Raw genomic sequence first — 14,783 nt, 5'->3', positions numbered from 1 at the left:
CTGTTTTTATCCTCCTCCATCGGTAGGACACACATCCTACCCCTTTTTTAATTGGTCACGCATCGTTAGCATCCTCTCCCACTGATCATTATGGGCACTTCTCACGTCTCCTGTTGTCTCCTCACCGCCATTGACCCCCTCTATCTTGACTATGTGCGCCATAGCACCCAACAACGTTGCCAATTTCCACCGCATGTGTATTCTCGCATGTACATATACTCACCCTTTTCACGTAGCGAATTGTCACACCCCTCTAACGGTCTCCTGACTAGTTTTGTTCTTAGTAAGGTGGACTTGCTTTATTGTTTATTTATCATTTTTTTGTTGTTGTTTCTTTTTTTCCTGTCTTACTACCCTACAGGCTCCTTGACACTATCTATCAGGCAACAGTTCAATTTCTAGTCCTGATGATGATCCCATAGTATTGAGAGCTAGGGATCGAAACGTCGACCTTTGTAACAAACACCACTAATTAACCACTGCGACAAAATGAGTGCGTTGTTTGTTGGTTTGAGCTTACACAGTATTAGTATGTAAATGTAAGCCGCCTTTTGCTCTCTCTCTCCCTTTTTTGCCTGCTTTTTCCTTCTTGTGTCTATACTCCCTACACCTTCTTTTCTAACGCTCGGTACAGGACTGTGCCGTTCGCCATCCTTGTTGTGCTTTGTATTTTGCCCATCCTGTTATCTTGCCTGAATAAATATTCCTCTGTCCGGCTGGACATTGGAAGAACCTCCATAGTGCTCATTGTAGTCTATGTTGAAACATTCATATCATTTCCTCTTATGCCAAGGACCTTTGTTCTTTAAAATAAGTTATTACCCGAGGTCCCTAGGCTACCAAAACGGGTTCCCTTGTTCTTTTCTCTACACTGAGCGCAATCGCTGGATTGCAAGGGTCTGATTCCCTCCCCACCAATTTTTTGGTTCGGCCATCCTAGTCTTTATGAGTATCTTTCATTTTAACTTTCCATTTTTGTTTCGAGTCCCCTTCCTTACACCACAGTATGTCAGCTTTTGCACCGTTGTATACTGATGATTACATTAAACAACTTTGCTCAGGTCCATCGTTACTCTCAGATGCCCCTGAAATACCCACCCCATCCAACTCCTCAGTCCCAGATCAATTGGAGAAACTCAGAAAAAAGCAGGTCCGTCTACAACTAATGATCCTCATGCTCACAGATTACCTCAAAGCAGAAGTCATCCCTCTAGGTCTGCAAGTACGTAATATACCTGGGATCTTTACCGATAACCCCAAATATATTTCCAACTTCAGCTACATCGGAACCACATGTTCCCGCCACTGGCTAGTACTAGGAATAGATATTGCCACTGAAACTCTGAAAGAGCTAGAAACCGAGATCTCAGATATACTGAAACAAATTCAAGATTCCAACGCAACCTCTGATGCCAAAAAACTGTTGGAACAAATTGAGAAAACTGTTGCAGATTTCCATAGAATCGAACAGAACAAGAAAGCTAACAAAATAAAGAAAGACATAAAAACCTATAACATTGAGACTACCTACCCTTACTTGCGAAAAGACTTCTACACTAATAGGTCCTACTCTACACATCAAAACAACCGTCCGTGGGGCCGCTACAACAGACGCCAAAACCTAGTGGGCTTTTCAGACACATCAGCTGATTCATCCGATAACTCAGACCCAGGAGAGGGAACTAGTACCACCAGACGTGGAGGCTTAAATCAAAACACTTTTTTAGCCAGGGGCCAACAAGAGCAACCCCAACGAGGCAGAGTGAAGAAAACTCAGCGGTGGTACAATCCACCAGGAGAAAGACGCACACGCAACAATTTTTACCAATGGTAATGACAGACACTTCTGCCAACCAACATACTGATGTGATTCCCATCTTCAATCTCTCCTCTCACTCATTGACCCCCGACGAACTCTCTCTCCTCAAAAAAGGTTTATCCTTTGTCCCTACAATTCCACCCAATTTCATGGACTTACAGACTGAGCTTCTTAGATTTTTCCGGCGCATTCGCCTACAAGCGTTTTTTCAACTGCACCCTATGCCAGATCAAGTGGCCAATACTCCCTTCCGGCCCCCATCCACTTTCTCACCATCAGCCAGTATGGTACCCCCAGAGGTAATCACCTTTGAGAAAATGCTATTGAAAGATCTCTCTAATCTACAGAATAACAAAAGGTTCATCCCATTCAACATTACACGCAACGAGAAACAAGCTATCACCCAGTTAAAGAACACCGACTCCTTGATAATCAAAAGTGCAGATAAAGGTGGTGGGATAGTGCTTCAGGAAAAAACAGCGTACATATCAGAGATTCAACGCCAACTTGACAACACAGAACACTACCTGAGGCTAGCATCGAATCCTACTAAAGAGATTCAGGGTTTGATCCTCAAGACAACCACAGAGGGTCTCCACGCTGGCTTCCTTTCCAAAAAGGAGTTTAACTTTCTCAACGTTAAGTCAGCACGTACACCCGTTATATACACGCTTCCCAAGATCCACAAAAATATTTCAAATCCTCCGGGCCGTCCCATTGTTTCTGCCTGCGGTTCAATCTTAGAACCACTGGGTTCTTATGTAGATTTCTTCATTAAAGACTTTATCCCCACCACTCAATGCTTTGTCCGTGACTCGATGGCAATGATCAACATGGTTGAGCATCATCCATTCGATCCTGTGACTGAAACTCTGTGTACTATGGATGTTGAGTCATTGTACACTAATATCCCTCAGACTGCTGCCCTTCTGGTAATCCAAAAAACACTAGACTCACGTCCACGCCCACATGCCGTCCCCACCATTTTCATACTACAGCTTCTTGAACTTTGCTTAACCCGTAATTTTTTCAGCTTCAATAACAACTTCTATCAACAAATCAAAGGTACGTCAATGGGGGCTATTTTTGCCCCAAATCTGGCAATACTCTTCATGGACCAATTGGAGACTAATGTTATTCTGACTTCCTCCAATCCGTTCTTCCCAGGCATCGTATTTTGGCGTAGATACATCGACGACATCTTCATCATTTGGAAACAGCACGTCGATGTTCTACGCCAATTTTTACATTGGTTGAACAACAACTGCTCTGGTTTATCTTTTACCATCACCACTGACACTGCCTCCATAGCATTTTTAGACCTTACGATTTTCCATGACAATGGTGAACTACTCACACGCCTCTTCCGCAAGCCCACAGAACGCAACACCCTTTTGAACTACACCAGCAATCACCCTAGGGCTCTAAGGGATTCATTGCCTTACTCTCAATTTCTGAGAATAAGGAGAAATTGCTCCTGTAGGGCTGATTATTTCAGAGAATCAGCTGTTTTGGCTTCCAAATTAAAAGACAGGGGCTACCCAAAAAGAATCGTAAAAAATGCTTCAAAAAGAGCCTGGTATTGTCCCCGGGAGGTGCTTTTGACTCCTAAACCCAAAACAGAACTGCAGAGAATCGCCTGTGTGACCACTTTCTCTCTGGTATCCAACAAATTGAGAAAAACGATACTGCACCACTGGCCCATTCTAAATGCAGGGAATCTCACTATTGACAAACCACTATTTGCCTTCAAGAAAAGCAAGAATCTGAAGGACCACCTGGTCAGGGCTGCATTACCTGTCGCTCCCAATACTACTCTCCTTGCCAGTTGGGGTCTGTCCCCCATTGTTGGTCATTCCAAATGCGGCACGTGCAATGTCTGTGTGTTCACCATTGAAGGAAAAAGTTTCACATTTGATAACATTACAGTGCATTGTCAAGCTTTCACAAATTGTAATTCCTGCAATGTCATTTACCTTATCCAATGCCCTTGTTTGAAAATATACATCGGACAGACCACCCAAAAAATCAAGACCAGAATCTGTCAGCACAGAAGCCGTATCCGATGCAATACACAGAACGCCCCCCTGGTTGAACATTTCACTGAGGCCAATCACAATGAAGATGATTTGCGCTGGACTGTACTCAAATCACTGAAGTTACCTCCAAGAGGTGGCAATATGGCTCAACTTTTAAACAGAGAGGAACTAAAAACAATCATTCTGTTTAATTCTATCAACAATGGACTTAATAGGACAGAAGACTGGACATCCTTACTGTAATCATGTGCGATTTGTGAATCACCTGTTTTCCTCGCTCCAGTCACTCTAAGTTGGTTTGACTACCCTTGTTGGAACTCCATGCTTAAATCTGAATTGTAATATTATGCAAACAACATTCAGCTGCCTTTTTCCTCCATGTTGACACTTGCTATCTTCAACCTCTAAGTAAAATGTGTTCGCTAATTATGTGCACCCTTGCTCTACGGCTTCTCCCATCTTCCAGTGACATTTTCGCTATTTCGATAAGCATGCTCACATAGCCCCTCACTTTCCTTCCCACTCCATCATGGCCGCCGGCCTTTCTCGCTCTCTATCACAGTCCTTCCTTGCTCTCGCCCACTCCCCGGGCCCGCCTCAAAACTCCCACAGTCCCACCTGTTCATTGCTATCACGCCCAACGGAGAAGCAGACTCTTGCTCCCTCCGGCCGCCAGCTACTCCTTGAGAGGTAAGCCTTGCTCCAAACGCCAGCCGCCAGAGCGCATACTATTCGCTCTCCCATATAATCACTTTAATCCATTTTCCCCCAGCTCCGGTCCCGCACTACCCGGCAGCCCCTTCCGCTGCCTAGACTGTCCACCGCAGGCCCTTGAACACTTGGTTCTGGCCCCCTGCGCCCTGGTTGTATCCTTAAGGTAAGCCCGTTCCTCAAACGGCCCCGGAAATCACCAGTCGATTTTGGTTGGGGCCCTGCCAATATTTTCCTTGCCTTTCCCAGCTCCAGTCCTTCTGATCGCTTGGTTCATCAGTCGCCGACGGTCCCTTAACACGAACACGGAGATCCTTCTTTCCAGCATCGCGGAATTCCAACGTACCCCAGGCACCCATTGAGTTGTCCCTGGCTCCCACCGAGCCTTACTAGTTCCACTGTGAGCTGGTCTCCAGGTTAGCACAGACCCCTCCTCCACATATGAGCCCTGTTTCCCCTTTTTCCGCACGGATCTCGCCTCGCCAGCACTAATTCGCTCCCAACAGCACTGCGCCATCCCCTTCGTTTCACCAATTCTGTTTTTATCCTCCTCCATCGGTAGGACACACATCCTACCCCTTTTTTAATTGGTCACGCATCGTTAGCATCCTCTCCCACTGATCATTATGGGCACTTCTCACGTCTCCTGTTGTCTCCTCACCGCCATTGACCCCCTCTATCTTGACTATGTGCGCCATAGCACCCAACAACGTTGCCAATTTCCACCGCATGTGTATTCTCGCATGTACATATACTCACCCTTTTCACGTAGCGAATTGTCACACCCCTCTAACGGTCTCCTGACTAGTTTTGTTCTTAGTAAGGTGGACTTGCTTTATTGTTTATTTATCATTTTTTTGTTGTTGTTTCTTTTTTTCCTGTCTTACTACCCTACAGGCTCCTTGACACTATCTATCAGGCAACAGTTCAATTTCTAGTCCTGATGATGATCCCATAGTATTGAGAGCTAGGGATCGAAACGTCGACCTTTGTAACAAACACCACTAATTAACCACTGCGACAAAATGAGTGCGTTGTTTGTTGGTTTGAGCTTACACAGTATTAGTATGTAAATGTAAGCCGCCTTTTGCTCTCTCTCTCCCTTTTTTGCCTGCTTTTTCCTTCTTGTGTCTATACTCCCTACACCTTCTTTTCTAACGCTCGGTACAGGACTGTGCCGTTCGCCATCCTTGTTGTGCTTTGTATTTTGCCCATCCTGTTATCTTGCCTGAATAAATATTCCTCTGTCCGGCTGGACATTGGAAGAACCTCCATAGTGCTCATTGTAGTCTATGTTGAAACATTCATATCATTTCCTCTTATGCCAAGGACCTTTGTTCTTTAAAATAAGTTATTACCCGAGGTCCCTAGGCTACCAAAACGGGTTCCCTTGTTCTTTTTTCTACCCATACCTGGTGTGTCACGCAGTTTGGTGCTTACTTTACCTCCATGTTAAAGAACAGTAGATGATTTAGCACCAAGGCTAATGTGCTGCATTGCTAAATACATACAAGGTCCCAAAGCAGAGACCAATTGCATTGCAAATGCTTGTTAGCACTTACTGACACAATAAATCCAGCAGTGACTTAAAAAGTATGTGGCATATCAACAACAACTGGCGATAATTATCGCAAAGCGCACTTAGCGCTAGGATAATTATCGCCGGCTAGCGTGGATTTTTATCGCTGAGATAGCGTGCTATTAGCCACGCTAATCACAATAGCGATAAAAATCCTCGTGAGATTATCGCTGGTAACCCAGCAATAATCTCACGTTAGCTTGTTGATAGGGACTCACAAATTTAGCCATGATATCCTCCTTCCATAGGATATCATGGCTAAGTCAGTCTTGAAGCAGGTGTTAGGAAAGTAGCGATAACAGGTGTTATCGCTTCTTCTCCTGACGCTATGCTTCATAGCGTGGGGCTTGATGATAGGAGAAATGTCGCTTAGCGACATTTCTCCTATCATGTCAGGTCAGGTACGCCCACTTTGCATCTCATTAGAGATGCAAAGCTGGGCGTTAGAAATCCCCACGCTAAAGCAAGGTTTCACGCGTTAGCGTGACCTTGCTAATATAGCGATAAAAGTATCGCCGCTTTTCGGCCGAAAACGGCCGCTAAAGCGGCGATAATTTTTTATCGCCTCGTTGTAAATATGCCCCATAGTTTCTTTAATTACACAGCGCCCCTATTAAATTGCTAATTTCTTCCACCTGGGCATTCAAGGTTGTTCCTTAACCAATTGCAAACTATGCATTCAACAATGGCTGCAAGGCATAGTTTATTTATTTATTTCTCTGTAGCCACTATCAAACGTTTGTTTGCTTATTTCTTCGTGCTGGGTCATGGGTTTTTATCAACAACACACCCAGTACTGGCTGGAGCCACCTTGTTTTTCCCCACATGCAAGCAAACACTGGCTCTGAATTACTTAAAAGGAAAGGCTTACGTGTGAGGGACTGAAAACATCAATTGCTGCCAATTTACCACTACCTACAGAGCTACCTACAGCAATAAATGTGTGTTTTATTGGCTTGTGCGATTCTGACTGAACCTATTAATGTAATTTTAGACGGACTCTGTGGTTGCTCCCTTCAGCAATAGTTAATCACACATCCAGGAAAAATATCTTAGACATAATGATGCATGCCATGGCTGCCACTAAACAGAATACGATTGTACAAGCAATGCACCTTCTGGTAGACTGCTAGTTCTTTCATATGCCTTTTTTAGTAGTAAATAAATAGGTTTGTCGGGACCAATGTCCATCAAACGTTATTCACAATAAAAATACAAAATCCTGCAAATATTCCAAAGACACAGTGTTAATAAAATACAACTCTGCTAACTTATTGACGGCTCGTCATTTTAATACCATGTAAAAAGCGAGCTAGCCTACTGCTACACCAAGAAAATACATGCTAGCCAGCAGTGCGATCGCTTACTGCCTAGCTCATGACTGATACTCGAGCTGATTTAAAAAACAAACGAATAAAATATGACATATTGAGCATTTCTTATTTAAGGAACACTGGCACCCACAAACGTGGAAGCCAATTCTTGCACTAGCAAGAAATCTTTCTTATTTGAAATATAACTTGACTAGCATACCTAATAGCCATCTCCGGGGCATATCAACAACAATCAGCGATAATTATCGCTAAGCGCACCTAGCGCTAGGATAATTATCGCCGGCTAGCGTGAATTTTTATCGCTGAGATAGCGTGCTATTAGCAACGCTTATCTCATCAGCGATAAAAATCCTCACGCTAAGTGGCTAACGTGAGATTATCGCTGGAAACCTCGCGATAATCTCACGTTACCTTGTTGATAGGGACAGGCAAACTTAGCCATGATATCCACCTTCCATAGGATATCATGGCTAAGTCAGAAAAATACCAGATGTAAAAAAGCCGTGTTAACCGAGGTTAGCGCTGCTTTTTTTGTCTCTAACAGGGTTAGCGACATTCTTGCGACATTTCTCCTATTATATTACTCTAGAACGCCCCCTTTGCATCTCATTAGAGATGCAAGGGGAAGCGTAGAGTAAAAGGGTGCTAACATGCAAATTTGCATGTTAGCACACTGTTGTTGATAGGGCGCTAGTTTTATCTCTCCTTTTTTGGCTTTTAAAGCCAAAAAAGCAGAGATAAAGCGCTTATTGATATGCCCCTCCCTCTCTATCCGGCTCTCTAATGGACTATCTAGCTATCCATCTTAAAAAGAACACATCCAACAGCGGCTACAAAAACACATTTTGTAATGTGTTGATCCTTAATTACTATTAAGAATCTTTGTTTAATTAAAAGTGTTAAAATGTTTTGTATATCTGAAGAAATTGGAAGGCAAAAATTAAGCTAGTATCATACTCTTGATATGTGGGAGCAGCACAACTTAAGGAAACAGACTCTTGGTGGACTCAAGGGAAGCAGCAATGGTATGTGGCAACAAAAAGAGAGCATGCATTAGGAGGCAAAAAGACACATCGCTTTGTATTTACAAAAGCTCCAACTTGGTCATTACAATTTCGATTTTGGCCTACTTCTTTGTCGTTTGTGAATTAAATCATTTCCATTATTTCTCTACCCGTTTCATGTATATTTTGTTTTGTGTAGTGTTGTGAGGTTCAAATCAGGGAAACTGCTTAGGTAGTTGTCCCAGGCCTTCAGTAGTGATTTACTGGGTGTCCACGGAAGTCAAAAGGAACAGCACCACTGCCATAAATAAAATACTCAAATGTTCCAACAAAAACAGAGGGAAAAGCTACAAGTCCCTTCTCCTACCAACCTCTGCTTGCCCTAGCCCAATCAGTTGAGAATTCCTGGCTACCCGCCAGTTAGACATTTCCCATAATTAACTATAAATATGGTTGGTATGGCAACCCGCAAGCAGAAGCAGCTGTGCTGCACGAAAATATGAATTGATCATCGGTACAGCTCGTTCAGCATGCATCCCTTTAAAAGTCTCAGGGTCAGTTCTTTCCATTTCTTGTTTATTGTTTGCTGCATCCGTTTTAGATGCAGTTGTGTATTTAGCAGAATTTTAGCAGCTCCACATAGCCCACTTACAACTTCCTGTTGTGTCATCCCTGAGATCTGATTGATTTAATGGTTCTCAGATCCCTGAGGGAGGGTGTCATGCATGCGGGAAATGCGGGTGGAGGTTGGCAATAGGAAGTCAGTTTTACATACATTTCATACACATTGAAACACTAAATATATGTTGACGACGGGTGCAGCGCATTTTCTATATTTCCAATTGTTTTACATTCATCCCATTAGTAACACACAAATTAGTTTCTTGCTACCATTGTTAATAGTAACATCAGGCAATATCATGCACGAGTTGGCACATCTTCTATGAAAATAAATGCATATACGTTGTCAAGCAATATATGTGAATCCAGTCATTTCACATCCTCTGGGGAAAAAAAATAAGATTAAATTATTTTAAAATTGACAGTAACCATCAGAGATTTCTGCACAGATCTAATAATTTACAGATTAGGTTTCCAATTGATGAGGATAGATGGCGAGTTGCTGGATTCTCCCGTTTGAAATTCACGATTCATGAATAAAAGACCGACAAAGAGAGACAGGGTAATAAATTATCTTAATTTTTAGGTCTAGCTTGACAACTGAGCTTTTTACAAGACATATTTTTTTCAATTTCTGTAAATGTACATAGAGTGGGTTTTGCCTCCTCCCCGAAGAGTGTTGCTTTCTCACCTGATGTTACTGTCTGTTTGTTGTATCATTCCACCTTCCAAGGACTGCTGACACTGCAGTACAAGAGGAACTATTTTAGATCTCAAAAGTACACTGAATTACCACACACTAGCTATTTAGCTTACGGATGATTGTATACATAAAGATTTTTTATGTTTGGCTTTCCACTGCAGCAGTGTTTTCAAATGTTTGACTCAGAATTCAAAACGCAAACCAGACCTTCTGACTTTGCTAATGTTTTTTTTTCTCTGGCACACAGTTTTTTTGTATTCAGGGACTTAAAATGCAGTTGATCTCAGTGAATCTGGTCTGATTTGAAATGGAACTCCTGCTAGGTTTGTTTGGACTGCTGAAATTCAAACTGCCACATGCAGTGTCTATTAGTCAATCACTATAGAGTTTAGTTCTGGAAGACATTGGCTGGAAAACATTTCCAGATACGATCATCTTCAGTGCTCGTCTGAACCACTTGTAGAAAAAGGCATACACCATGGGGTTAAATGCGGAATTCAAATACCCAACCCAAACCAAAGCATCAATTAAAATTGGTGGTATGGCATAGTTCATAAAGGGATCCGTGGCCGTACAGAAGAAGAACGGGGACCAGCATACCAGGAACACGCCCATTACTATCCCTAGCGTCTTGGCTGCTTTTCTTTCTCGGATGCGGGAGATCTGATGCTTTTCCCCAATTCCAACCTGACACTGAAACTGGTATGCGGCATCCGTGACGGCTCTAGCTTGCCTCCTAGCTATGCAGTATATTTTTCCATAAATCGATAACATAATAAATCCTGGGATGTAGAAGGATATCAAAGAGGACAGGACACCAGTAGTTTTATTAAAAAACAAAAAGCAGCCCCCGACACAATTGATATGATCATCAAAGAACTGCTCTGATCCCATGAGGTTCAACTTTAGGAAGATCACACCAAAGCCAAAAATGGCAGAGCCCACCCAGCTGAGGCAGATCATAGAAAGGATGACCAGAGTATTGATCTTCCTCTTGTATCGCAGTGGATCACAGACAGCATAGTAGCGGTCCACAGAGATGAAGGAAAGGTGGAAGATGGAGGCGGTGCTGAGCATGACGTCCATGCTGCTGTGCAGCTGGCAGAAGAAGTCCCCGAAGTACCAGCAATGCTCCACTGAGCGCACCATGCTGAATGGCATGACCATGACACCTAGGAGGAGGTCCACAGTGGCCATGGAGAGGATTAGGTAGTTGGTGTGGTTGTGGAGCTGCTTGAAGTGAGCAATGGAGATGATAACCACAAGGTTTCCTGCAATTGTTGTTAGTATCGTGCAGATCATGAAGGTATACATAGGGACACGAATGCCAAGAGCCCAGCTGCTCTTTTCGCAGGAACCATTTAATGAGTCGAAGCAGAACTCAGCAGGCATGTTCTCATTAGTTCCCAATCATTCCTTTGTTGCATTTACTGCCAATGAAAATTGGGAGTTGGCGTCAATCACTCATGTCCAAGTGGAAAGTGTTCTGTTTTTCCCTCTGCCCAGTGAAGGTAATTCAGCTCAGAACACTGTATGGAAATGAAGAAATAAAACGTTAATTAAAAACATGCAGTTGAAGTTGTCAAATAGTATTCAGCTACATTCTAAAGCTCAAGCAGCAGTTTTACTGTGGCAGAATGTCAAATTAAACCTTTAAAAATATCCTTTTGTTGACCGGATTGAAGCAAATAATACATGCCAAGATAGACAACCTGGCTGAATAATTCAACTGATTGCTCACATGGAAATAATATAGGAGGGAAGGGACAAATCCTATTGAAAGCGGAAGACCGATTGACAGATACCTAAAAGCAATAGGATTAGAATGTAAATGGGAGAGAATTTAACATGAAACTAAGGTATTGGTGTTATCTGAGAAACAGGGAACAATTTGGGGAAATGAAGGGCCAACAATGAAAGAGTTAAAGTGAGTCCAATGGTGTTCCCGCTAGAGGTAGAATAATAGGCACAAGCTCTATTGAAAGGTCCAAATATGTGTTTGAGACTCAGACATTAGCCTCTGAGAAACAGATACTAAGGAACTGATAAAGAGACACTTAAGATATTTTGAACCAGGTCAGGTTGTGTCTTAGCATGGCATTCACAACTTTATTGTGCTGGGATGGAAAACTCTATATTCGAGTTACCAATAAATCCTCATACTAGAACACAGAATATTAGGTAAATTATTGTTGTTCTTGTAATTGTATTGATTCTTATGTCTATGTTTTCCAAGTCCTAAACAAGTCAAGCCTAAAAGAAACACTTAGAAATCCCCTGTGCAACACTGCAGAGAGCAAACCATAGATAAATAAAAAAAAAATGTTTGTTTTCTATAGAACTAGACCCAAATGTATCAGAACATTTTACATGAGCACCAGTTGTGTTACAGACACACACATTCATTTTTGTTAGGCACTGGGAGATTAAGTGATTTGCCCAGAAACACAGGATGTTGAGCGTCCCTGCAGAGACTTGAACCTGGTTGCCCAGCTTCGAGGTCCAACACCCTAGCTATTAGGCCACATCCTCTCCCCAAATTTAACCTTCCCCTAACCTGGGAACTCTTCGTCATCGCTCAGCTCAAGCAATAACGAAATACACCCATCAACACCTTTACAACTTATCCAATGTTTGCTCAATGGTTGACAAATTTCAGTGGATCTTCCTCATTCTATCCAGAATATTTTACTCAATATTTTGCTCAATGATTCACTGAACACACTGATAAAACTGCACAGTGTTCAAAGCAGAGCTATTAGATGTATCTGTGGTCTGAAAACAAAATGACCATATATTATACTGATCCAAACTGAAATATCTACCCTTCAAACAAGACCCCCCCCCCCCAAACAATTGGAAGTCAGTACGACAAAAATCTCCCAAATAGCTCACAGCCCTATTTGTACAGATCAAGGCCAAAAGAAAACACTGCTTCAATAAGGACCCTCACCACTCAACCATCAAATTGCAAAGAAAACAGTTGGGGGCAATACCTTGCCAAAGCGGGTAAAAGATTATGGAATTAGCTTTCTCCCTCATGCAAAAATGCCCTAAATAGATTGAATACTAAATACTAAATAGATTGAAAACTGCAATGATAAATGTCTTACAAGTAGACTCGTTCCTAATGACCAATGAGTTCCTTAACTGCTTTGAACTTTCTTTAAAGGACATTATATTTCCACATATAGATGTCCAGCCTTCCGTTCCATCACCCATTTTTTGTTTTCTCTTTCCCCAGCCTCTTGAAACCAGAATGCTGTCTGGTGTATGCTGTGCTTACTAAAGACATAATTACAATAACAAATACCATGTTAGCTTATGCCACCGAATAATAAAACAATACTCTAAAATAGCACATGTAAAACGATACAGCTACATTCACAACTCCGCCCACACATATGACCTACAAGCACACCCACAGAGGTTGGTGGAAAGGTCCTTTCCCTTCTGAGACCCACTCTGCGAGTTGCCACAAATGGCGATAAAGTGTTCTTTGGAAACAGAACTTAGGGGCAGTGAGAACACAACAGGGAGGAACTGGCTTGGCAGTTCGGGCTGGACTGTTTCCATGAAGAGCATGGTCATGACTGATTTGCATATGGCTGGGTCTAAACTGGGGTGGTGTAGTAAGCAAAAGAATGATGGATTTAACCCAGATCTCTTGACGGGAGGTGAATGTTTGATACATTCAGCATTCCACCCATCATTTGTTGCAGCAGCACATTATTTAAAAAGCAGTCACAGACATAGTGGTCTGCCGATCACAGCAGGCCACCATCCCTGTGAGTGCTGGCCATTCCCAATATTAATGAGGCGGGTCCCTTGTGACCCCGTGGGAATTGAAAACAGTGTAAAACACAATGCTGTACATAGCTGTTTGCGATTTCCTAATAGCGAATCGCAGAAATTAGCTACTAGGAAAGTGCAAGAGGAGGCCTTTGTGCATCTGGACCAAATTGCTGAAAATTATGCAAGATACACCAACGTAATAAAAATGTCACCCAGGCCTAACACAATCCTCCTAATATAAAATAAAAAGTTGAGTTGTGATGTCAGTGCACCAGTGAAGCCTTTTTTTTTACATTTCCTGGGCTCTCAATACTTTATAGAAGGACATCATTAGAAAATATAATTTACATGAAAATTATTAAACATCTCAGAAAATTGAAAACCTCACTCTCTACGATTTAGGAAGGTTGGCTGGGGTGCAGTTCCGGTCACAAATTAGACAGTAGCGGTTGGCCTGAAACTTTGACTTGGTCTCGGTCAAGCACGATTAGATAGCCGTGGTTGACGCTTTTTATTTTTTGGCACTAGAAAGCACATTTTTCATTTCATGTTTAAAAATGTATTTCTCTGGTTCCCTGCATTAAAGTTTTGTTGTTTTGGTGTCAGTTTAAAGATAAAACTAGTTCCTAGTTTTATAAATTAGTGGTGGATTCATATTGTGTATTGTATCTTACTTATTTACTGTTTTGTTGATATAAAATGCTTTACACACCTGTTTCCTAAGCTAAGCCTGACTGCTCATGAGCCAAGCTACCAAGGGTTGAGCAAAAATTCATTTACTGAGACTTGACTGGGTCTTATTTGTGATTGAGGTGTTATTACTAGCTGTAGGTACCTACCTGCAACTACTAATAAACCACCTGCCAAAATTTTCTTTGCATGCTCTCTGGCTCACAAATAAAACTAGCCCAACTAGCAATACATAAACCGTCTTTGTTAAGTACTCCTGTGCAACAAAATGGAAAAGTGACCTAGCAGTGAGCTACACAAACCACTATATTGAGGACATGATTAATGGCCATTAGGAAAAAAAGAATCTCAATTTTTGTAACAACAACAATCATTGCCTTTCATTCACTTTGGCCTTCATATGTGGCACAATCCTACTAAAAGTAGCAAGGGTGCCCAAAGAATAAACTAGACTGCATATGTAAAGTTTCAGATTTACTGCATGAACA

At 42.2% G+C, this 14,783-nt stretch overlaps 1 protein-coding gene across 1 annotated transcript in view; it reads right to left on the bottom strand.

Moving 5' to 3' along the window:
• Window positions 1–8,325: 8,325 nt before the first annotated feature.
• The window catches only part of LOC146820765 (trace amine-associated receptor 1-like), a 44,170-nt gene continuing 37,712 nt past the window's right edge, over window positions 8,326–14,783 (bottom strand). The window contains exon 2 of the mRNA XM_085609286.1: window positions 8,326–11,339. Within this exon, the coding sequence (XP_085465412.1) occupies window positions 10,183–11,202 (1,020 nt within the window). The 5' untranslated portion in view covers window positions 11,203–11,339 and the 3' untranslated portion in view covers window positions 8,326–10,182. The remainder of the gene's footprint in view (window positions 11,340–14,783) is intronic.

The sequence above is a fragment of the Triturus cristatus genome, chromosome 6 (assembly GCF_964204655.1).
Source record: "Triturus cristatus chromosome 6, aTriCri1.1, whole genome shotgun sequence".
Lineage (NCBI taxonomy): Eukaryota > Metazoa > Chordata > Amphibia > Caudata > Salamandridae > Triturus > Triturus cristatus.
The sequence above is the reverse complement of the archived record's forward strand: the minus strand, read 5'-3'. Positions and strand labels throughout refer to the sequence as shown.